We start from the raw sequence: 24,189 nt of genomic DNA on the forward strand, positions 1-24,189 counted from the left end.
GGTGTTGAGGCTGAAGATTAGCCATGATCTTATTGAACAGTGCAGCAGGGTTCAGGGGTTGTATGTCTTAATCTGTTCCTGACATTGTTATGAACACATTTCATAGTAAAACCCAATTGGAACATAAATATTGCATAATCACAGTTTAATAAACCAAATCAACAAAATGGTTATTGAAAAAAATTTGTCTGCCAATTTCACTATAGCCAAAAACTCTGATGTTCAATTTGAAGTAAATGAAATAACAACCATCGAAAAATCACAGTCAAAATTTATATGATTGAAGTTACTTATCATTGCCTTTTATAATAAAAGTTGAAAATACTTCAGAAGACCTACAGCATCTTTAGCGAGAAAAACAGAGTTAATGTGTCACATCTATGACCTCATATGTTAACTCTGTTTCTTTCTAAACAAATGATGCTCAACCGATGAGTACTTCCAATATTTTCTGTTTTTATTGAAGATTTCCAGCAAAGCAGTACCTTGATTTTTAAAAATTGTTTGTGTGCCTTTGAATGCCTTTATGAAAAATAAATCCCTTCAACAGCCTGGATTTTGACTGGACCCTTTCATCGGGCAGGAGATACAGAAGTCTGAGAACATGCACAAACATACTCAAAAACAGCTCCTTCCCCAGACTCCGAAACGACTCTCTTATGGACTGACCTCATTAACACTACACCCTGTATGCTTCACCTGATGCCAGTGCTTATGTAGTTACATTGTGTACCTTCTGTTGCCCTATTATGTATCTCTTTTATTTCCTTTTCATTTCATGTACTTAATGATCTGTTGAGCTGCTCGCAGAAAAATACTTTTCACTGTAGCTCGGTACACGTGACAATAAATAAATCCAATCCAATCCAATATTTCAGCCGTTGAAACGTGTTTTCAACCATATCTGTGCATTTTGACCAAACTGTTATTTCCCAACATGCAACCTGTACATCAACTGGAGTTCAAAGGCTCCCCCATTGCCTTATCCTGTGAGGATTCAAGTTTTTTTGCTCTTCTTTCCTCAAAGGTGAAATTGAAGATTGAATTCTCATAGCTATATTTCAGCCAGGTAGTGATCATCACAAGGCTTTAACCACCCATTCTCCATATTGCATAAGCCTCAGCTGATCTAGGTTTTGCCCCTCATATCCTACCCTGGGTCAAATCTTTCTCGCCCAACACCCCATTTTTATAGTGACTACTATTCTTTATGATTGAAATTCAAAAATCTCATCCTTGTATTAAATTTCTAGGTAGCCTCAGCCCAACCCTATCAATGAAATTTCAACTGCTATAACCTTCAATCCCTTTCCAATTTTCCATGATTGATTCAAGCCCCTGGTGCATTCACCCCTCCTTTCATTCTACCGTTGGCAACTGTGCATTCAACCCCCCTTTCAACCTACCATTGGTAACTTTGCCTTCAAGAATTTAGGTCCTATTTTCCCGACCCCTTTCCCCACAGATCAGCTTAATGTTCTTCTCCAAGTGATTTCCCCCACAAGGCTGTTGGACCCAGCACCCCTATTAACCCCACACTCCCCAGCAAACATTCTGCCAGAACACTGCAATACGCAATTATCCAATCCTGCGAAACGCTATCACATGTTGCGAAACATCTTTACAGTTTTTTCAGAATCCAGGAACACCCACTCATTGTAATTCTTTTATCCGTCCAGTTCAAGAAACCCTCTCAGTGCTCAAAGATTTCTACACTGCATTCCCAGTGCAATGCGATCCCAGAACCAAAGAGAGTTATTTCAGACCCTGAAACGTCCTTCCCTATTACACCAAGATACAAAAACATCCAAATGATTCCAGATCCCAGAACCTACACCAATATTCATGAGACCCTGAGATCTCCTGCCAATCCTCTCATATCTTAAGGATTACTATTTTGAGATCATCCTGACACCCAATGCTGTCTGAATTCAACCTTCCTTCTGTGTACTCCCAGATCTGAGGGCCAACCCCCAGTCCTACTAAATCACTAATTAGTATCCTGATTAATACTATTTAGCATAACATTCCTATAAAATATACAGGTCACCATGAGAATGTTGGGAGATCTGTTTGTTATCAAAGTAAACACAAAGCAAAGACTGCTATGTGGTAAAGTATGCAGAAAATGTTAATTTAGATCACTGATAATGAAATGTATCGTAGAAAATATGTTAATATCAGAAATACCTGCATATTTAAAAAAACCAGTATGTATACGTTTCAAAGAACACCGGGTATTTAACTTAAAACTGCATCTTTACCTTTTTTCCTAACATACTACCCTCCAGATTTCCAGATCAGAAAGAGGAGGAAAATCACCAGAAAAGTAAATTACGATAGCAGAGAGAAATTTGGATCTAGACAAAGTGCCACTTTGAATTTGGCTAAAGATGGAGTCTTCCTTCAATTTAAAAAATATATTTCATGGGATATAAGCATTACTGGCAAGGCCAGCATTTATTGCCCATCCGTAATTTCCCTCGAGAAGATGATGGTGAGCTGCCTTTTTGTACCGCTGCAGTCCATCTGGTCTAGGTATACCCAAAATATTGTTAGGAAGTGAGTTCCAGTGACAGTGAAGGAACTGTAATGTAGTTCAAGTCACATGGCAAGTGGCTTGGAGGGGAAGTTGCACACGGTGGTGTTCCCATGCACCTGCTGCCCTTGTTTTTCGAGGTGGTAGAGGTTGTGGGTTTAGAAGGTGCTGTCAAAGGACGCCTATCAAGTGGCTGCAGTGCATTTTGTGTTACAAGCCATTTGGGGACCAGTAACATTCTGTTTATAGTAGACAAATGTTTGAAATCCCCATTACCCATTAGGAGAATAAAGCCACAAAATTTCAGTTTTAAACAACCAAAATAAACTTTACTCAACAAAGTAAAACAATTTACAGTATCTAATTTATACTTTAACATCCAGAATTAACATAAGGTAAATATGAACTGGTAAACTGTGGTTAAGTACACCATACTGCACAATAAATGGCAGATGGGACCAAGACAGATCCCACAGATTTCTTAGCAACCCACCCAGACAGCAGTGACCACTGAAAACCACAAAATTGCATTAAAACTGTCTCGTCATAACTTTAGAATATCTGACCTCGGAATTCTCTCAAAGGCCGCTCTGATCTGGACTGCCTTAATGACTGTTCACCTCCTGATGGTCCAGTCTGTTCTCCCGAGACTGTATTCCATGGGATTCACAGATGTATTCCCACTTCTAATTAGAGACACAATTCTAGCCCTTTCACAGATCGCTAGTTGCACTAAGTTGGCACTGACCCTGGGTTTCCCAGATACACCAAGATATGAATGGCTCCCAGAGCTTCTCTGAGCCCTAATTGCCTGGCACAGAACCAGTGAACTTCCTCTCCCCAGGGGCTTCTTTGAGACCTAACTGTCTGGGAATAAGTGAACACCTCCCAGGGACTCTCTGTGAGCTGCAAACCACATGAGATCCAAATTGCAACCAATCCTCTCTCCCAGCAAAGACACCAATAAAATGAAACCAGAGAACATTCTTGATGATGACCTAGCTTTTCAGGGTTCATTGAATGCTTGAATACTAATTTAACTCCCAACTTCAAAACAGAACATCTCTCTGGGCTGCACTTCTCTGCAAACAGTGTATACATCACATCTCCAGTTACGTAAGTCAATCTGCTGTTTTAAGGCTCCATTCTCTTCAATTAAACACACATGGGTAACCTTTTGAACTGCCATTGTCTTTTGGGTGTTCTGGCAATCTCTAAAGCTCAGTATTCCAGTTACCTTACCTTCACAACAATAATTTTCCTAAAACTACACATTACTTCTAAAATATTAATGTGAACCATGAACTAGATATTCATCACATGCGTATATGTTGCAAACTGCTGCCACTGTGCATTGGTGGTGCAATGACTGAATTTTTTTAATGCTGGATGGCACGCCAATCTAACAGCCTGCTTTGTCCTGGATGGTGTCAACCTTTGTGAGTATTGTTGGAGCCACACTCGTCCAAGCAAGTAGAGAGTATTGCATCACACTTGCAGATGGTTGCTAAGCTCTGGGGAGTCAAAAGATGAGTTAACTCACCATAGAATCCCCAGCCTCTGACCTGCTCTTGTAGCCACAGTATTTATATGACTGGTCCAGTTAAGTCCTGCTCAATGTTAACTCCCAGGATGTTGATGATTGTGGATTTAGTGATGGTGATACCCTTGAATGTCAAGGTGTGATGGAGAGATCCTCTCTCGTTGGAGATGGTCATTGACTATTATTTGTGTCGTGCAGATGTTATTTGCTGCGCCTTTTTCAGCCATTTCCTTCTTACATTCCGATTTAGACATTGCCATTTTGGCCTGCACTAAACTGAATTCTGGCAGAACCTGACACCATTTGGAAAAAATGCTGCGGTTAGTATGAGAATTGGGTGTGACTGGCAGAGAAAATCTCCTGCAGCTATTTGATTCAAAAACCACTACCACTAAAAAAAACAGAATGAGGTGGAAGGAAGGGAGAAAGAGGGAGGGAGTGGGCAGCAAGAACAGTGGGGGGCAATGGGCAGAAAGTTGGCCTCTACGTTTCGGAGAGAGAACATTTGGGGAGCAAAGGACCCTATGGAAAGTGGCACACATGGAAGTATGGCAATTTAAAAAAATAAATGCCGAGTATTTAGAAACAAACATTAAAAAGTTGCAGAATTTAAAGCTTCAACCAGTTCTTAAACTCTCTACAATGTAACAGAAGGCTGAACTAACAAAGAACATTTATAAAGCCACTAGATTGCATGGTCACAATGACAAGGTATGTAACATTATATACAAGGAAAAATTAGCTTAAAGGTTGTGACAAATGTGTCAAAACGGAAGTTGAATGAAGCAGAGAGGTAGTGTGCGCAGTCAGCCAACGTTAATATATTAATACAATAAGCAGATGATTTGGGAGACAATACCTTGGACAAATCTCTGAAGTTGCTTGGCAGTGTCAGATCCAATTCTTCGGATTCATAATTAGTTATCACCCAAGGAAAAACCGGATACTGATTCAAGTCATTGTAAGTCCGACCTCAACAGAAAAAGAATTAACATTTAATACACCAGCCGGGAGATACAAATCTGGACAGTATGTTTTCAAGGCAGTCAAATAAGAATGGTACTAAACTGCTAACTTCCAATACATGTAAACAATTGTTAAGTAACTTGAACAATGCATGTTAAAAGACATATGGCATTGATCCTAGTGGTTGATAATAGGAGATGATAAATGGATTCACTGCTATGCTTGTCAATACGGGAAAAAACATCAACTGAAGGAAGAGGGAATCTTTTAAAACGACTTGCATTTATGCAGCAACTTTGAAGTAATCAAACGTCTCATGGTTCTTCACAAAGGAGAAAGCTGACCAAGATGAGAAAAGTAAGAAGACATGACTGTATGTTTGGACAGAAAGGTATTTGAAGGCACAATGAGAGTTTGTAAGGTAAAGAGATTTAGGTAATGAGTTCCAGAGAGATGAAACAAGATGGCACTACCAATGAATGAGTGGCAGGATAGGATTCCAGATTCAAGAAACTGGTTGACGCTATGGAAGGAGGGAGGAGCTAAGCCATGAAAGAATCTGTGAACAATATTTTTAAATTTAGTTTATTATGGGACAGAAAGCATGAACAAGCAGGATCCAGCACATGACAGGAAGCAGGCTACTGAACTTATGAATTTTATTGTGCATATGACCAACACCGGATGAGAGAAGTTGGGTCCAGAGTTAACAAAAGTGATTCCATGCCATCTGACCAAGCCTGAGGGAGTCAGCGAGGGTGAGTCGGAGACAAGTAAGAAAGCTTCAGTTTTCCCACATTTCAGGTGGAACAAATTCTTGCTCCCTTGTAGGGAGTCTGACAACAAAGGTGATCGTTGAATTGAGGATAGCAATGAAGAGGCAGAGATTGGTGTTATCAGAATACAGATGGAAACTGACTTATGTCTGTGAATAGTGTCCTATGAGAAAGTGGCACAGGAGGACATTTTGGGGTGAAGGAGTGACTGGGAGTGATAGGAGAAGCCATTACTGGAAACGTCCTGGCTAGATAGGGATTAGTAGTATCCAAGAACAGGAGAGATGGCAGAGAAGGATTAAGATGTCAGGAGGACAAGGATGGCACATTGTGATTGCATTTCCAGCAGATATAATTGGCAATTTGGGGGAATATGGGGAGAGGTGAGCAGCTAAAGGCATGGTCGCCAATACTGGAGTGATTAAAACCAGGTATATTCAAATGGAGATGCGCAGATATTTTGGATGTTAGTAGGAGTGGAGGAGATTACAGATATAGGGAGGAGTGAAGCAAGGTAGCAATTCAAAAACAAGGACTTTAAAATTGAGGCATTGCTTAACCAGGAACCAATGTTGGTGACAAAGTTAGGACATGGACACCAGAATTTTGGATACTCTCAAGTTCACAAGGGGTGGAACAGCGGACATTAGCCAGAATCATAATCACAACAATCAAGCCTCGATATTAGCAGTAGATGAACTGAGGCAGGTGCAGAGTCTGACGATATTATTGGATGGAGATAAAAATCAGCGGTCTTAGTGATGGGGCACACATGCAGTCAGAAACTCATCTCAGTGTCAAATATGATGGGCTGGATTCTCCGCTGGCGGGATGCTCCATTTTGCTGGCAGCCTAGGGGTTTCCTGACGGCGTGGGACTGCCCCACATTGGGAAACCCCATTGACCAGCTGGCGTAATGGTCCATCCTGCCGATGTGGTAAAACAGAAATGTGGCGAAGCGGGGAGGAGAATCCAACCCGATATCTGGTTTTTGCACAATCTGGTTCAGTCTCTCACATTTGCCAAGGAGAAGGATGGAATTGGTGGCTAGGGCATAGAGTTTGTGATGGGGAACGATAGGTAATGGATCATAACATCCAAGCTCCCCAGTGTCAGATTTGGGGGTATCCCAAAGTGCGAACTTCTTTTGGACAATGCGAAAATGTAATTTAAATCGCAAACTTGGTTCCACCAGATCTACACAAGTAGTTATCCAGAAAAAGTTAGAAGAATTACAACCTCTGCTAACTTCTGGGCAACTACTGTACAGACCTTCTCAACAGGCTCCCCCATTCCCCGACGGGGCCATCCCCACAGTAGTCCCCACCCTTCCCCCTGACTCCCCAAGTGATTCCTTCTGACCCAACCTGACATCATCCAGCAACTAATGCCGTAAAAATGGAGGCATGTCCTCCTTCAATTCCTCTCTCCTACTCATTGATGCTGTGCTTTGGAATTGCTGCGTTGCCTGGATCTCACCCAGACTGACTCAGAAGTTGGGTGAGACAGGCACGGAAGAAATTTCACGCAATTCATTTTGCACGGAATGGCAATATGACACCGATTGCCACTCCGAGTAAGTTACTGCTTCAGTGTTCTCAATATTTAGGAGCAGAACATTTCTGCTTATTCAGTTTTGGATAGGAGACAAGCAGTCTGAGGATTTAGAGACAATGGAGGGGTTTAGACAGGTGGTGCTGAGGTAAAGCTGGTGTTGAGGACAAGGAGGGATAGCTTGCCTGAAAGTAAATGAAATGAAAATCGCTTATTGTCACAAGTAGGCTTCAAATGAAGTTACTGTGAAAAGCCCCTAGTCGCCACATTCCGGCATCTGTTCGGGGAAGCTGGTACGGGAATTGAACCCACGCTGCTGGCCTTGTTCTGCTTTACATGCCTTTGTCGCAGCACATATGTTGACATTTGTGTCTTCACTAAGAACTATTTTCTTACTGTAGCAGGGCAGAAACTAGATTGGATTACTTCACCTTTCAACTTTTCTTTGCAATTTTATGCTTCTATTTACATGACTAACTATGCAACCAATCTCTACTCATATGATAATCATGCCATCGCAAAAATTAGTTTAGTGAACCTTTGCTGCCCTCCATCATGGCAAGTATATCATATCTTAGTTAAGGAGACCAAAACTGCACACAATACTCCAGGTGTGGTCTCACCAAGATTCTGTACAGCTGCAGTGAGATATCCTTGTTCCTGAACTCAAGTGCCCTTGCAATGAACGTCAACATACCATTTGCTTTCTCAATTGCTTGCTGCACCTGCATTGCTTGATTTCAGTGACTAGTGTACAACACTAGTCTGGTCCCTTTGTATATCAACATTTTCCAATCGATCATTATAAACTAATACCTTGCCATTCTGATTTTCCTACCTAAGTGGATAACTTCGCATTTATCCACAATTGTCATATGAGGAGAGATTGGGTTGAGAAGGCCTGTGTTCACTGGAGATGGAAGAAACTCCAGGATGCACGGATGATATTTCTCCTGGCTGGGGAGTCCAGAAAACAATATGATTTAGGAGCAGAATTAGGCCATTCGGCCCATCTAGTCTGCTCCGCCATTCGATCACAGCTGATATTTTTCTCATTCCCATTCTCCTGCCTTCTCCATATAACCCCTGATCCCCTTATTAATCAAGAACACCAGGTACTGTTACCTACAGGGTTACAGACCAAGAGGTGGAAAATGGAATTAAGACTCTTTCTTAGAACAAGGGATCTCAATCTCAGGATATGGAGAGGCCATTTAGGACTGAGATGAGGAGATATTTTTTCACTCAGAGGGTTGTCAACCTATGGAATTCTCTACCACAAAAGGCTGTGGAGGCCAAGTCACTGAATATATTTAGGAAGGAAATAGATTTCTAGATTCCAAAGACATCAAGGAGTCTGTGGGAGTATGGCCTTGAGATAGAGGATCAGCCATGATCAGACTGAATGGCGGAGCAGGCTCAAAGGGTTGAATAGCCCTATCCTATTCTTATTTTCAATGTTTCTATATGTTACTTCATCTGCCATGCAAATGCCCACTCACTCAACTTGTCTAAATCACTTTGAAGCATCTCAAAATTCTCCTCACCCTCGCATTCCCACCAAGTTGTGTGTCGTCAGCAAACTTAGAAATATTACATTTAGCTCCCACATTCAAATAACTGGTGTATATTGGGAATAGCTGGGGCCCCAAGAATTGATTCCTGTGATATCCCACTAGTCACCACCTGCCACTCTGAAAAAGACCCATTTATTCCTACTGTCTGTTTCCTGTCTACTAATCAATTCTCAATCCATGCCAATATATTACCTCCAAACCCATGTGTTTTAATTTTGCACACTAGTGTCTTACGTGGGATTTTATCAAAAGTTTTCAGAAATTCCAATTACACCACATCCTAGACTCCATGTCTTATAATGCCTGAACAATCTAGCATGTCAATAACTTACCTTCAATTTAATGTGCTTGAATATTAACTAAGTCTCCTAGGTGTGATCTTATCAGAGGTCTTCTGGGTGTCCATTTAACCAACATCCATAGACATTCCCCCTCTCAAAAAAACAATTGGGTTCATTAGACATGACATACCCTTTACCAATCAATGTTGGCTTTTGCTAATCAACTCAAATTTATCGGTTTAGAATCTCTGCCTTTAATTGGAGATTCCAATTACATCATCACAACAGACACCAGATTAACAGGTCTACAACTTCCTGATTTCTCCATTCCCACTTAACAAAGTTGCTTTTGAAATTTTCCAATTTAGAGTGTCAGAGGAAGCTGTTCGACATTGAAAAAAAAATCTGGGATTGTATTTATTTTCCAGAATTACTTTGTACTGGACGGAAAGCTCGGCGTGTCATAGAATTGTAGGCAATGGTCATGAAGAAGAGAACTATATTGGAAGGAAAGCATGAGTGGTTGACCATAAGAAACCATAATGGAATCAAAAGCAGAATGAAGAAGAGCTTAGTAAGTTGATAATAACAGCAGCATTGTGGTGGGTGGAGACCTAAAGAATAAGAAGTTGGAAATTTTGAAGATGGAAAGGCAACTTAGAGCAAGAGGGTAGTGTTTCTTCCTCGGGTTAGAAGATGATAGTTGTGGATCGAAGCAGCCAAAGATAAATGGATGATGAGGACGATGAAGTAGTCATGACAGGTAGTCTCATCCATGATCAGAAGGATGGAAGGAGCAATTTTTAAGATCATGGAATCATAATTTGTGAGGAAAGGAGACAATGCGATTATTCTGATTGGTGGGACATGACAAGTGGTGATCCAGAGGAAGCTGCTCTTGCCCACCTACTCACTTCACAGGTACAAAGTACCCCCATCTTTAATGAGAGAGGAGGCCAACACCTCCCACAACAGTATAAATCTGACACTATTTCTAATTCTCTCTAGTTTTGACAAAGAGTCATCCAGACTCGAAACATTAGCTCTCTTCTCTCTCCAAAATGCTGTCAGAACTGCTCAGATTGTCCATTACGTTGTGTTTTTGTTTCAGATTTCAGCATCCGCAGTCATTTGCTTTTATTTACATCAGTGCAAAAGATAAGACGCATGCATTCGCAACAATCTTCAGCCAGAAGTACAGAGTGGATGATCCATCTTTGCCTCCTCCACAGGTCCCTAGTACTACAGATACCAGTCTTCAGTCAATTTGATTCGCTCCATGTGATATCAAGAAACGCAGAAGGCAACGGTTACTGCAAAGGCTATGGGCCCTGACAATATTCCGACAATCGTCCTAAAGACTTGTACTCCAGAACTTCCCGTGTCCCGAGACTGTTCACGTACAGCTACAACACTTTTATTTACCCGGCAATGTGGACAATTGCTCAGGTGTGTCCTATACACAAGAAACAGGACAAATCCAACAAAGCCAATTACCACCCCATGAGTCTATTCTCGATCATCAGCAAAGTGATGGAATGGGTATCATAAGTGCTATCAAGTGACACTTACTCGGAAATAACCTGCTCATGGACGCTCAGTTTGGGTTCTGCCAGGGTCACTCAGCTCCTGATCTCATTACAGCCTTGGTTCAAACATGGACAAAAGAGCTAAATGCCAGAGATGAGGTGAGCTGACTGCCTTTTTGCTATAGTTACTGCACCACTCTCTTTCTCCCCTGCGGGATTTTCTTCAAATCCTGTGGTGATTTCTTCACTCAGGATTTGGAAACATTTTTGGCAGCATTTCATCCCTGTCGTCTTTAGCCCCTATTTGTAATAATCACCTATTTTTGCCTTCGGGCGTGGACCCTTCATTCAAGTCTTGGAAGGCAAAGGGGCTTATACATTTTATGGATCTATTTGTAGAGGGGAGATTCGCCAGTTTTGAGGAACTGGCTGTCAAATTCCAGTTGCCCAGTTCAAACCTCTTTCGTGAATTTAAGAGTTTTCCTTTTCCCCTAGCCACCTCCTTGCTGAGGAGGGTTTTGTCCTTGTACAGCCTGACAATGGATCTATTTCAGATCTGTATCACCGTATCCTTTCGTCCGATCCCGCCATGTAGATGAGGTGAGGGAGAGGTGGGAGAGGGAACTGGGTCCTATGCTTACTGAAGAGGCTTGGAGGGAAGCCCTCTACAGGGTGAACTCCACTTCTTCCTGCGCCCCAAGACTAATTCAGTTTAAAGTATTACACAGAACTGGATGAAGGCGAGCATGAGTGGGTTTTTCCAGGATGTGGAAGAGAAGTGTGATCATTGCTCGTTTACGTCAGCTAACCACACTCACATGTTTTGGTCTTGTCCCAGACTTGCTAGCTTTTGGGGTTCCTTTTTTAATATATATCAGAGATTCTTCAGGTGGTTCTAGACTAATGTCCATTAGTAACCATTTATCTCCTTTTTTTAAAGATTTAAACACCGTCAGCTGTGAGGGGGTTTAGTTTATCATAGAATCATAGAATTTTACAGTGCAGAAGGAGGCCATTTAGCCCATGGAGTCTGCACCGGTTCCCGGAAAGATCACCCCACCTAAGCCCACACCCTCCACCCTATTCCCGTAATTCAGTAACCCAACCTAACCTTTCTGGACATTAACGGCAATCTAGTATGGCCAATCCATCTAACCTGCACATCGTTGGACTTAGGGAGGAAACCGGAGCACCCGGAGAAAATCCACACAGACACGGGAAGAACCTGCAGACTCCGCACAGTGACCCAAGCCGAGAATCGAACCTGGGACCCTGGAGCTGTGAAGCAACTGCGTGAACCACTGTGCTACAGTGACACCCCTGATAGTGGGGTTAAGTTTTATGTTGCAATTCTGATGAAAGATCTGTGTATAACTTTTTGACATTATACTTTTATATCTTTGATGATTAGGGATTGTTTATAATATGGTTATGTGGGGTGGCACATGGCACAGTGGTTAGCACTGGGACTACTGCGCTGAGGACCCGGTATTGAATCTCGGCCCTGGGTCACTGTCCATGTGGAGTTTGCACATTCTCTCAGTGTCTGCACGGGTTTCATCCCCACAACCCAAAGATGTGCTGGTTAGTTAGATTGGCCACGCTAAATTGCCCTTTCATTGGAAAAGAAAAATAATTGGGCACTCTAGATTTATAGATAAAAAAATAATATGGTTAATGTTTGTTTATTAAATATATTTACAAAAGAAAAAGAGAATTACTACCTTTGATATCAAGGCTGCATTGACAGAGTATGACATCAAGAAACCCTAGCAAAACAAAAGTCAATGGGAATCTGGGGGAAAACCTTCTGCTGATTGGAGTCATACCTGGCACAAAAATGGCATCACGGTGGCGCAGTGGTAGGATTGCTGCTTCACGGCGCTGAGGTCCCAGGTTTGATCCCAGCCCTGGGTCACTGTCCATGTGGAATTTGCACGTTCTCCCTGTCATTGCGTGGGTTTTGCCCCCACAGCCCAAAAGGTGTGCAGGTTAGGTGGATTAGCCACACTAAATTGCCAATTAATTAGAAAAATGAATTGGGTATTCTAAATTTATTTTAAAAATACCTGGCACAAAAGGAAGGTGGATCTGGTGGTTGGAGGTCAATCATCTCAGCTCCAGAATATCAGTGCAAGAGTTTCTCAGGGAAATGTCCTAGGCCCAACCATCTTCAGCTGCTGCATCAGTTACCTTCCTTCCATCTTAAGGGTAGAAGTGGGGATGTCCACTGATATTCAATGGCACGTGACTTCTCAGATATTGAAGCAGTCCATATCCAAAAACAGAAAGACCTGGACAATATCCAGGTTTGGACTGAAAGGTAGCAAGTAACGTTCGCGCCACACACGTGCCAGGCAATGACCATCTTCAACAAGAGAGGATTAACCATAGCCCTTGACATTCAATGGCATCCCCATTGCTGAATCTCCCACTATCAACATCCTGGGTGTTACCATTGACCAGAAACTGAACTGGGCCTGCTATATAAGATACTGCGACCACCAGGGCAGGCCAAAGGCTAGGAATCCTGCAGAGAGTAACTCACCTCCTGACCTCCAAAGGTCTATCCACATTTACAAGGCACAAACCAGGAGTTTAATGGAACACTCTCCATTTTCCTGGATGAGTACAGCTGCAGCAAAACTCAAGAAGCTTGACGCCATCCAGGACAAAGCAGCCTGCTTGATTTCTCCCCCTTCCACAAAACTTAAATCCCTCCACCACTGACGAATAGTGGCAGCAGTGTGTACCATCTACAAGATGCACTGCAGGAACTCACCAAGGTTCCTTAGGCAGCACCTTCCAAACGCACAACCACCATCATCTAGAAGGACAAGAGCAGCAGATAACAGGGAACACCAACATCTGGCGGTTCCCCTCCAAGTTACTCACCATCCTGACTTCAAAATATATTGCCTTTCCTTCACTGCCACTGGATCAAAATCCTGGAATTTCCTCCCCAACAGCACGGGTGTACCTACACCTCATAGACTGAAGCGGTTCAAGGCAGCACATCACCACCTTCTGAAGGGCAACTAGGGATGGGCAATAAATGCTGGCCTAGCCAGCGATGCCCACAGCACATAAAATAATTTTAAAGAAAGAAAATCAAAAGCATTTGTTGTTCTTTATCACAAAAGGGTTGAGATACAAGGGAAGGGAGCTTATGATGTAGTTACAGACAGCAAATAGTCAGATTGCACCTGGAATATTGCATTTTGTTCTAAGCACTGCATCTCAGGAAGAATATTTGGTCTTAGCACAGATTTACTAAGATGAGACCAGGGCTTAAAAGGTGATATTAGGAAGACAGGTTTCATAAATTTGAGCTCTGCACCATGCGTATAGAAGGCCAAGAAGTGATCTAATTGAGGTGTTAAACATGATTAAAGGGTTTGATTAAGAAGATACAGAGATACTATTTCCTCTGGTGAGGAAATCCAGAATGGTCGTTCTCTTAAAATTACTTAAAATTTCGGAGTGAAATTATGAAGCAGTTTTTCATACAAAGTGTAATGAAAATATTTAATTATCCTTCACAAAGGCCTTTGTTGCTGGAAAAATGGAAATTATCAAAACAGAGATTGACAGATTTTTATTAGGTAAGGTTATCAAGAGATATGGCACAAACGTGGAAGAGGTAAATTGACATACAGATCAGCCATGATCTAATTAAATAGTTTAACAAGTTGAATGGTCTACCCCTCACCATAGTTCAAAGTTACTAAGGCCCAGCATATAGTTTCTTTGGTATATTAACATAATTTAATGTATTTTCCTCCAACACAATGATTAATAGCTTGAAACAAAGATGGACAACTAGGCTAAGGTGTAAAAGAACATGTTGAGGGTAACATACCAACTTGAAGACACAAGGTGATTCATATCTCAGATGATTTTGCAAAATAAAGCATGGAAATCAAGCTTGCTAAACAATTATTTTTGAAATTGCACTAAAATGCACAATCACAGGAATTTTAGTTCAAAGGTTTGTTAACTAAAATCAATCTTTTCCCCCATTTTTGTCGAAACCATCCCATTTTCAAGCAAAGTCCTTGAACAGAACAACATATAAACAAGCCACACACTTAAGGTTTTAAGTATATTTTAATATTTAATAAGATCTGAGTAGTTGTCGTCAAGATAATAGTGTTACCTGAATCAGCTGAAAGGAGATGCATTCTAATGGGATGAAACAGATAGGAGTGTCAACTCTTATCCATTTATTTTTCTCCTGAAGGAACATGGTTAAAAGCTGACAAAGCTTATCTTCTATCCTAGCCATTATGTTGGAACACTTGTTTCCAATGAGATGTCAGGCTGAACTTACAAGTTATGAACTGAAGGCTTTAATTTGTAAAATGGTAAATTGTTGGAAACCTTTCTAAACTTAAAACAACTTAAAAGTCTAGGTGCAAACAAGATTTTATATTGTTTAGCACAGAGCTAAATCGCTGGCTTTGAAAGCAGACCAAGACAGGCCAGCAGCACGGTTCAATTCCCGTAACAGCCTCCCCGAACAGGGGCCGGAATGTGGCGACTAGGGGCTTTTCACAGTAACTTCATTTGAAGCCTACTTGTGACAATAAGCGATTTTCATTCATTCATTTCATTTCATATTAACTATTTGAACAATATTACAGGCGAAATATGGAATGCAAATTTGCAACAAAGAAAATCTAATTCTGAGGCAATAGGGAAAGCCCAACAGATCTTATGGTGTACAAACAATGGAATAGAGCACAACTTCCAAGAATTGAATATGAGGATGATGCACTGGTCAGACCACAACTGGACAATTGTGTATAGCATGGCATGGTGGCAGTGCAATAGCACCCGTGGTATGGGGAATGTTTACCGTCAGAATATTCAAGATTTTCAAAGGAATAGAGAAAATAGATTCTCTGAATGTGTTTGAAATTGCCACAAACTGAAAAGCAGGGAAGGTGTATTGATAATTGTCACGTAAAGAAAGACTACATAGTGCCTTTGAGGGCCAATGGATACATAGAAGCATACATAGAAAATAGGAGGCGGCCATTTGGCCCGTTGAGCGTGCTCCGCCATTCATTATGATAATCGCTGATCATCAAGTTCAATAGCCTGATCCCGCCTCCCCCTAGATTCCCATTACCCTGATCCCGCCTGTCATGATATCCATATTAACATATTATGGTGCAATCACACACACACTGATGGACAGATCGACGGACCAATCAACACACACGCAGCATCACAGCCAATCACCAGTGAGAGCACACGCACTATAAAACAGGGAACACCACAGTTCCCGCTCATTCCACCAGGAAATAGCTCAGAGCACAGAGCTCACAGCGTGCCACTCAGACATACACCATGTGCTGAGTGCCTCTCTAAGATAGTGCTAGGGCTGGGTCCACAGGTTAGCTGGAGAAGTACGAACCACAGCCAGAAGCTTACAGTTGTTGTTATCCAGAATAATAAAACAGAGTTGCACCATCTGGTACAGAGTTGTACCAACCGCGTTGGTTCGTTTGTACAGCGGAACACCCAACACGACATAGTCCCAGGATTGGAACCCAGCAACTGTGAGACCTACCTGCACATCTTCAGAGATCCGCCATCCTGCGCCATGGACACCATAAGCCCGCCGCAGCCGCTCCAAATCGCTGGAAACCTCGGCGTCAACTGGAAGCTGTTTAAACAGCGCTTCCAGCTCTTCCTAGAAGCCACAGACAGGGAGAATGCATCGGACACCAGGAAGGTCGCCCTCCTCTTCTCCACGGCAGGGCAACACACCATCCACATCTACAACTCCCTGGCATTTGCGGAAGGCGAGGACAAGACGAAGTACAAGACGGTCCTTCTAAAACTTGAGCAACACTTCAGCATCAAAGTAAATGAGAGTTTCGAGACGTACCTCTTCCAGCAGCGCCTGCAGGGTAAGGATGAGCCTTTTCAATCTTTTTTGACACACCTCCGTATACTCGCGCAGTCCTGCGGCTATGAGGCCACCTCCGATTCCATGATTCGGGATAGTTTTTGGGGTCACCTCGGGCACCCTACGCCAGCAGCTCCTCAAAATAAAGAGCCTCACCCTAGCCACCGCCACTGAAACCTGCGTCCTCCACGAAAACGCGAACAGCCGGTATTCCCAATTCCAGGCAGCCGAATCGGCACGGCAGGGATCCTACGAGGCCGAGCAGGTCCAGTCGATCGAGTTCCTCCCGGCCTGCGGCCCAGATGAGGGCGGCCATTTTGCGCGCTTTCCGAGGCTTCCCGTGCTTGTACACGCCAAAAGAGACGTCGACGCAGAGGGACGTGACGCGCAGGTGCGCTCTACGCAGGACCGAACTGCGCATGCGCCGTGGCGCAACGAACGCCATGACGTCACGACGTGCGGCAACTGTGGATCCGCACATTTAAAGCGGCAATGTCCAGCCAAAACTCGACAATGCCTCCGCTGTGGCAAGATGGGCCACTACGCTGCCTGCTGTCGAGCAGCTCAACCTGCCAACGCTCCCCAATTCCGCCAGCCTCGCAGGGACGTGCGAGCCATTCAGCCTCCATTCACCGAGTCATACCCTGACGACGTACAGACCGGTGATACTGACGACCGGGAAGCCTTCCGCGTTGCGGTAATAAACAGAAATCGCATGTCCCCAAGTAGGACCCACCAGCCGATGCCAGTGCCTGTGTTAATCCGGGCGATAAATGGTGTGCCACCCTAATGGTCAACCGATCACCAATCACATTCCGTTTAGATACTGGTGCCTCCGCCAGTCTCATTGCATGGTCAGCCTTCTACGCCATGAAGGTCAAACCACCGATTCGGCCATCCCGCTGTCAGTTGGTCGATTACAACGGTAATGTTATCCCGGCCATGGGATCCTGCCAGCTCGAGGTTACACACAATTCATACACAGCCACACTGTCTTTTGAGATAGTTGGATCCTCGAAGGACTCCCTGCTAGGCGCACAGGCGTGCAAGATTCTCCACCTCGTTCAGCGGGTACACACACTGTCTCCAGAAGGCACGTCCGATTTCCCGGATGCAGACTTTAGGGCACAGCTCCACTCGCTCCTCGCCCACAACCAGGAGTCTTTCGAGGGCATGGGCACACTGCCCTACACTTACAGAATATGGCTCAAACCGGACGCCACCCGTCATTCACGCACCTCGTAGAGTCCCAGCACCACTCAAGGATGGCATCAAGCAGCAGCTGCAGGGTCTCCAGGACCAAGAAGTGCTTTCCCGGGTCACGGAGCCTACGCCATGGGTCAGCTCCATGGAGTGCGTAAAAAAGCCCTCTGGCGAATTCCGGATCTGCTTCGACCCGAAAGACCTGAACAATAACATCATGAGGGAACACTACCCCATACCCAAACGGGAAGAGATCACGAGCGAAATGGCCCGGGCTAAAATCTTTACCAAGCTTGATGCCTCAAAGGGTTTTTGGCAGATTCAGCTGGATCAGTCCAGCAGGAAGCTGTGTACTTTCAACACTCCCTTTGGCAGGTACTGCTACAATAGGATGCCGTTTGGCATCATCTCGGCATCCGAGGCGTTTCATCGAATCATGGAACAGATGATGGAGAGCATCGAAGGCGTGCGCGTCTATGTTGACGACGTCATCATCTGGTCCACCACACAACAGGAGCACATCAGTCGTCTCCAGCGCGTCTTTGCTCGGATACGAGAACACAGCCTGCGCCTCAACCGAGCCATGTGTTCTTTTGGCCAAACTGAGCTAAAGTTTCTGGGGGACCACATATCCCGGTCAGGGGTGCATCCGGATGCAGACAAAGTGACAGCTATTGCAGCCATGCCGCAGCCGGCAGACAAAAAGGCAGTGCTACGCTTTCATGGGATGGTCAACTTCCTGGGGAAGAACTTCCGGTTGCGGCTATGCGGAGCTAAGCCACACATTTCGGCGGCTCCTGTTAGAACGGACTTTTGGGCTCTCCAGAGGAGCCCCAACGGCAATTTTTCGACGACTTCCCGTGCGGGAAGGTGAGAGTAAGGTCCCCCTTCCATAGTATATGGAGTGGACCAGAAGTGCGGCGGTCAAAAAAGCGGTTTTGGAGCCGCAAAAGAAACGAGGGAGAAAAACAAGATGGCGGAGGGCGGAGATCGAGCGGCATGGGGGCCGGAGCAGCAGGAGTTTCTCAGGCGCTGCGTGGAGGAGTTTAAGAAAGAGGTGCTGACGCCACTGCTGACGTCGATCGAGGGGCTAAAGGAGACCCAGAAGGCCCACGGGGTAGAGATGCGGGAGGTGCGGGAAAAAAGCCGCAGAGAACGAGGACGAGATCTTGGGCCTGGCGGTGAAGATTGAGGCGCACGAGGCGCTGCACAAGAGGTGGGCGGAAAGATTCGAGGACCTGGAGAACAGGTCGAGGAGGAAGAATCTTCGGATTCTGGGTCTCCCTGAAGGGGTGGAGGGGGCCAATGCCGGGGCATAGGTGAGCATGATGCTCAATTCGCTGATGGGTGCGGAGGCCTCTTCGAGTCCCCTGGAGCTAGATGGGGCTCATCGGGTCCTGGCGAGGAGACCCAAGGCCAACGAGCCGCCAAGGGTGGTAGTGGTGAGGTTTCATCGTTTTGTGGACAGAGAGTGTGTCTTGAGATGGGCCAAGAAAGAGCGGAGCAGCAGGTGGGAGAATACGGAGATCCGAATCTATCAGGACTGGAGTACGGAGGTGGCAAAGAAGAGAGCTGGTTTTAATCGGGCCAAGGCGGTGCTGCATAGGAAGGGGGTGAGATTCGGAATGCTGCAGCCAGCGCGATTGTGGGTCACATTTCAGGATCGACACCACTACTTTGGAACGCCTGAAGAAGCTTGGACCTTTATACAAACTGAAAAGTTGGACTCAAACTGAGGGTCTGTGGTTATGGGGGGATGTCGGTTGTATACAGGGTTTTAACTATGCATAGTGAATGTTCCACGGGTTGGGTGATGGATGGGGATGGGGGGGGCGGGGAAGAGATCTGATGGGGAGACTGTGAGAGAATGTGGGCGCCGGTGCTGGAGGGAGGGGAGGCCCGGGGATGGGGGAATTGGGATAAGGCCTGAATGGGCCGGTTAAGAGGGCCCGAGTGTTCGCGCACTTAAAGGGACTGAAGGCAGACGTGGTCATGCTTCAGGAGACACATTCGAAGGTGGCAGACCAGGTCAGGTTAAGAAAGGGATGGGTAGGACAGGTATTCCATTCGGGGCTGGATGCGAAGAATAGAGGGGTGGCAATACTGGTGGGGGAGCGGGTGTCGTTTGAGGCCAAGAATATAGTAGTGGACAATGGAGGTCGATACGTGGTGGTGAGCGGTAGGCTGCAGGGGGCGTGGGTGGTAATGGTAAACGTATACGGCCCAACTGGGACGATGCTGGATTTATGAAGCGTATGTTGGGGCGCATTCCGGACCTGGAGGTAGGAAGCTTGATAATGGGGGGGGATTTTAACATGGTGTTGGACCCAGCATTAGATGGTTCCAGATCTAGGGCGGAGAAGAGGCCGGCTGCGGCCAAGGTGCTTAGGGGGTTTATGGACCAGGTGGGGGGAGTAGATCCGTGGAGATTTGCTAGGCCCCTGGCCAGGGAATTTTCTTCTTTTTCCCAAGTACACAAAGCCTACTCCCGGATAGATTTTTTTGTTTTGAGCATGGCGCTGATCCCGAAAGTGGAGGGAACGGAGTACTCGGCCATAGCCATCTCAGACCACGCCCCGCACTGGGTAGAGCTGGAGTTGGGAGAGGAGAGGGACCAACGCCCGCTGTGGCATCTGGATGTGGGATTACTGGCAGATGAGGTGGTGTGCGGGAGGGTACGGGGGTGCATTGAAAGATATTTGGAGGCCAACGACAGCGGGGAGGTGCAGGTGGGGGTAGTATGGAAGGCGCTGAAGGCGGTGGTCAGGGGAGAGTTAATCTCCATCAGGGCTCACAGGGAGAAGAGAGAGGGCAGGGAAAGGGAGAGGTTAGTGGGGGAGATCCTAAGGGTGGACAGGAGATACGCAGAGGCCCCTGAAAAGGGACTACTTAGGGAGCAGCGAAGTCTCCAGACGGAATTCGACCTGTTGACCACAGGGAAGGCAGAGGCACAGTGGAGGAAAGCACAGGGGGCGACGTAGGAGTATGGGGAAAAGGCGAGCCGGATGCTGGCACATCAGCTCCGTAAGAGGATGGCAGCGAGGGAGATAGGTGGAGTCAAGGATGGCAGGGGAACTACGGTGCGGAGTGCGGGGAAAGTAAATGAGGAGCTGTACAGGGGATGCGACGGTTTCTGGATCAACTGAGGTTCCCGAGGGTGGAGGAGCAGGAGGTCGCTGGTTTGGGGGCGCCAATTGGGTTGGAGGAGCTGGTTAAAGGACTGGGGAGCATGCAGGCGGGGAAGGCCCCGGGCTAGATGGGTTCCCGGTTGAGTTTTACAGGAAGTCTGCGGACGTCTTAGCCCCGTTGCTGGTGAGGACTTTCAATGAGGCAAGGGAGGGGGGGACCCTGCCCCCGACAATGTCCAGGGTGCTGATTTCTCTGATCCTGAAGCGGGACAAGGAACCACTGCAATGTGGGTCGTATAGGCCGATTTCGCTCCTTAATGTGGATGCTAAGTTGCTGGCAAAAGTGCTGGCTACGAGGATTGAGGACTGTGTCCCGGGGGTGATTCACAAGGACCAGACGGGATTTGTAAAGGGCAGGCAGCTAAACACCAATGTGCGGAGGCTCCTAAACGTGATTATGATGTCATCGGTGGAGGGAGAGGCGGAGATAGTGGCAGCTATGGACGCGGAGAAGGCCTTTGACCGGGTGGAGTGGGAGTATCTCTGGGAAGTGTTGCGGAGGTTTGGGGAGGGGTTTATCAGTTGGGTTAAGCTCCTATATAGAGCCCCGGTGGCGAGTGTGGTTACGAATCGGCGGAGGTTGGAGTATTTGCGGCTGTATCGAGGGACGAGGCAGGGGTGCCCCCTGCCCCCCCTGTTGTTTGCATTAGCAATTGAGCCTTTGGCCATGGCATTAAGGGAGTCCAGGAAATGGAGGGGGTGGTCCGAGGGGGAGAGGAGCATCGGGTGTCGCTGTATACGGACGACCTGTTGCTGTCTGTGGCAGATCCAGTGGAGGGAATGGTGGAGGTCATGCAGATCCTAAGGGAGTTTGGGGACTTCTCGGGCTATAAGCTCAATGTAGGGAAAGGTGAGCTCTTCGTGGTGCATCCAGGGGACCAGGGAAGAGGGATAGACGACGTACCGTTGGGGAGGGCGGAAAGGAGCTTTCGGTACTTGGGGATCCAGGTAGCTAGGAGTTGGGGGGCCCTGCACAAACTTAATTTGACGCGGCTGGTGGAGCAGATGGGGGAGGACTTCAAACGATGGGATGTGTTGCCACTCTCGCTAGCGGGCAGGGTACAGTCGATTAAAATGATGGTCCTGCCGAGGTTTCTTTTTGTGTTCCATTGCCTTCCTATTATGATTACCAAGGCCTTTTTTAAGCGGGTAGGTAGGAGCATCATGGGTTTTGTGTGGGCAAACAAGACCCCGAGGGTAAGGAGGGGGTTTCTGGAGCGTAGTAGATACAGAGGAGGGCTGGCGTTGCCGAATCTGGGTGGCTACTATTGGGCAGCCAACGTGGCGATGATCCATAAGTGGGTAATAGAGGGAGAGGGGGCGGCATGGAAGAGGTTGGAGATGGCGTCCTGCAAAGGAACGAGCCTGAGGGCGCTGGTGACTGCACCGCTGCCGCTCTCGCCGACAAGGTACACCACGAGTCCGGTGGTGGCGGCAACACTAAAGATCTGGGGGCAGTGGAGACGACGCAGGGGTGAGATGGGAGCCTCGGTGTGGTCCCCGATTAGAGATAACCATCGATTTGGCCCAGGAAGGATGAACGGGGGTTTCAGAGCTGGCATCGGGCAGGGATCAGAAGGATGGGGGACCTGTTTATAGATGGGACATTTGCGAGCCTAGGGGCGCTGGAGGAGAAGTTTGGGATACCCCCGGGAAATGCGTTCAGGTACATGCAGGTGAGGGCGTTTGTGAGGCGGCAGGTGAGGGAATTCCCGTTGCTCCCAGCACAGGGGATTCAGGACAGGGTGATTTCGGGTGTATGGGTCCGAGAAGGCAAGGTTTCGGCGATATATCAGGAGATGAAAGAAGAGGCGGCTTCAGTAGAGGAGCTGAAGGGCAAATGGGATGAGGAGTTGGGGGAGGAGATTGAAGAGGGTCTGTGGGCTGATGCCCTGAGTAGGGTTAATTCCTCTTCCTCGTGTGCCAGGCTTAGCCTGATACAGTTTAAGGTTATTCACAGAGCGCATATGACAGGGGCGAGGCTGAGTAGGTTCTTTGGGGTGGAGGACAGATGTGGGAGGTGCTCAGGAAGCCCGGCGAATCACGCCCATATGTTCTGGTCGTGCCCGGCACTGGATGGTTCTGGAGGGGTTTCGCGAGGACTATGTCTAAGGTGGTGAAAGTCCAGGTCAAGCCAAGTTGGGGGCTGGCACTATTTGGGGTGGCGGACGAGCCGGGCGTGCAGGAGGCGAAAGAGGCCGGTATTCTGGCCTTTGCGTCCCTGGTAGCCCGGCGGAGGATCTTGCTAGTATCGAAAGACGCAAAGCCCCCCAGTGTGGAAGCCTGGATAAATGACATGGCAGGGTTCAAGCTGGAGAGGATAAAGTTTGCCTTGAGAGGGTCTGCGCAGGGGTTCTTCAGGCCGTGGCAACCGTTCCTAGACTATCTCGCGGACCGTTAGAAGGAGGTCGGTCAGCAGCAGCAACCCAGGGAGGGAGAGAGGGGGGGGTCTCTTTCGGGGGAGTGGGGGGGGTAATATGGGTGGGCGAGGAAGAGGGTTTTCTTAGGGGCACTTGAAAAAGGAAAAATATAAACATATGGGAGAGTCAATAGGTGCGGGAGGAACCCATTGTACAAGTTCTGTATTATGTTGGATTGATATGTTTATGTTTTGCTCTGTTCCTTTCTCTTTTTCTTTTCTGTTACGGGGGGGGGGTGGGGGGGTGTTAATCGGTTGAAAATTTTTGTTGGAAAAACTATGAATAAACATTTTTTAAAAAAAATTTCCTGGGGAAGTTTATTCCCAACCTTGCCTCCCACACAACGGCTCTTCGCCACCTGGTGAAGAAGACTACAGAGTTCCAGTGGCTGCCCGCACACCAGAAGGAATGGGAGGAGCTCAAGATCAAGCTCACCAACGCCCGGTATTGGCGTTCTTCGACACTACTCGAGATACAAAGATCTCGACTGATGCCAGCCAGTCCGGCATTGGGGCGGTACTCCTGCAACGGGACGACACTGCATCATGGGCCCCGGTCGCCTATGCCTCGCGGGCCATGACCCCCACAGAACAGCGCTATGCGCAGATTGAGAAGGAGTGCATGGGTTTGTTAACCGGCATAGATAAATTCCACCACTATGTGTATGGTCTTCCGCAATTCACCGTGGAG

General features: G+C 46.4%; 2 protein-coding genes across 3 annotated transcripts in view; one reads left to right on the forward strand and one right to left on the reverse strand.

Moving 5' to 3' along the window:
• LOC140408621 (lipopolysaccharide-responsive and beige-like anchor protein) overlaps nucleotides 1-24,189 on the forward strand; it is a 1,704,725-nt gene that overhangs the window by 1,164,987 nt on the left and 515,549 nt on the right. The gene's annotated exons all lie outside the window — the stretch shown is intronic.
• LOC140408620 (lipopolysaccharide-responsive and beige-like anchor protein) overlaps nucleotides 1-24,189 on the reverse strand; it is a 316,827-nt gene that overhangs the window by 281,539 nt on the left and 11,099 nt on the right. Inside the window, exon 4 of the mRNA XM_072496076.1 lies at nucleotides 4,942-5,054. Coding sequence (XP_072352177.1) covers nucleotides 4,942-5,054 — 113 coding nt within the window. The remainder of the gene's footprint in view (nucleotides 1-4,941; nucleotides 5,055-24,189) is intronic.

This window comes from Scyliorhinus torazame, chromosome 3 (assembly GCF_047496885.1).
Source record: "Scyliorhinus torazame isolate Kashiwa2021f chromosome 3, sScyTor2.1, whole genome shotgun sequence".
Lineage (NCBI taxonomy): Eukaryota > Metazoa > Chordata > Chondrichthyes > Carcharhiniformes > Scyliorhinidae > Scyliorhinus > Scyliorhinus torazame.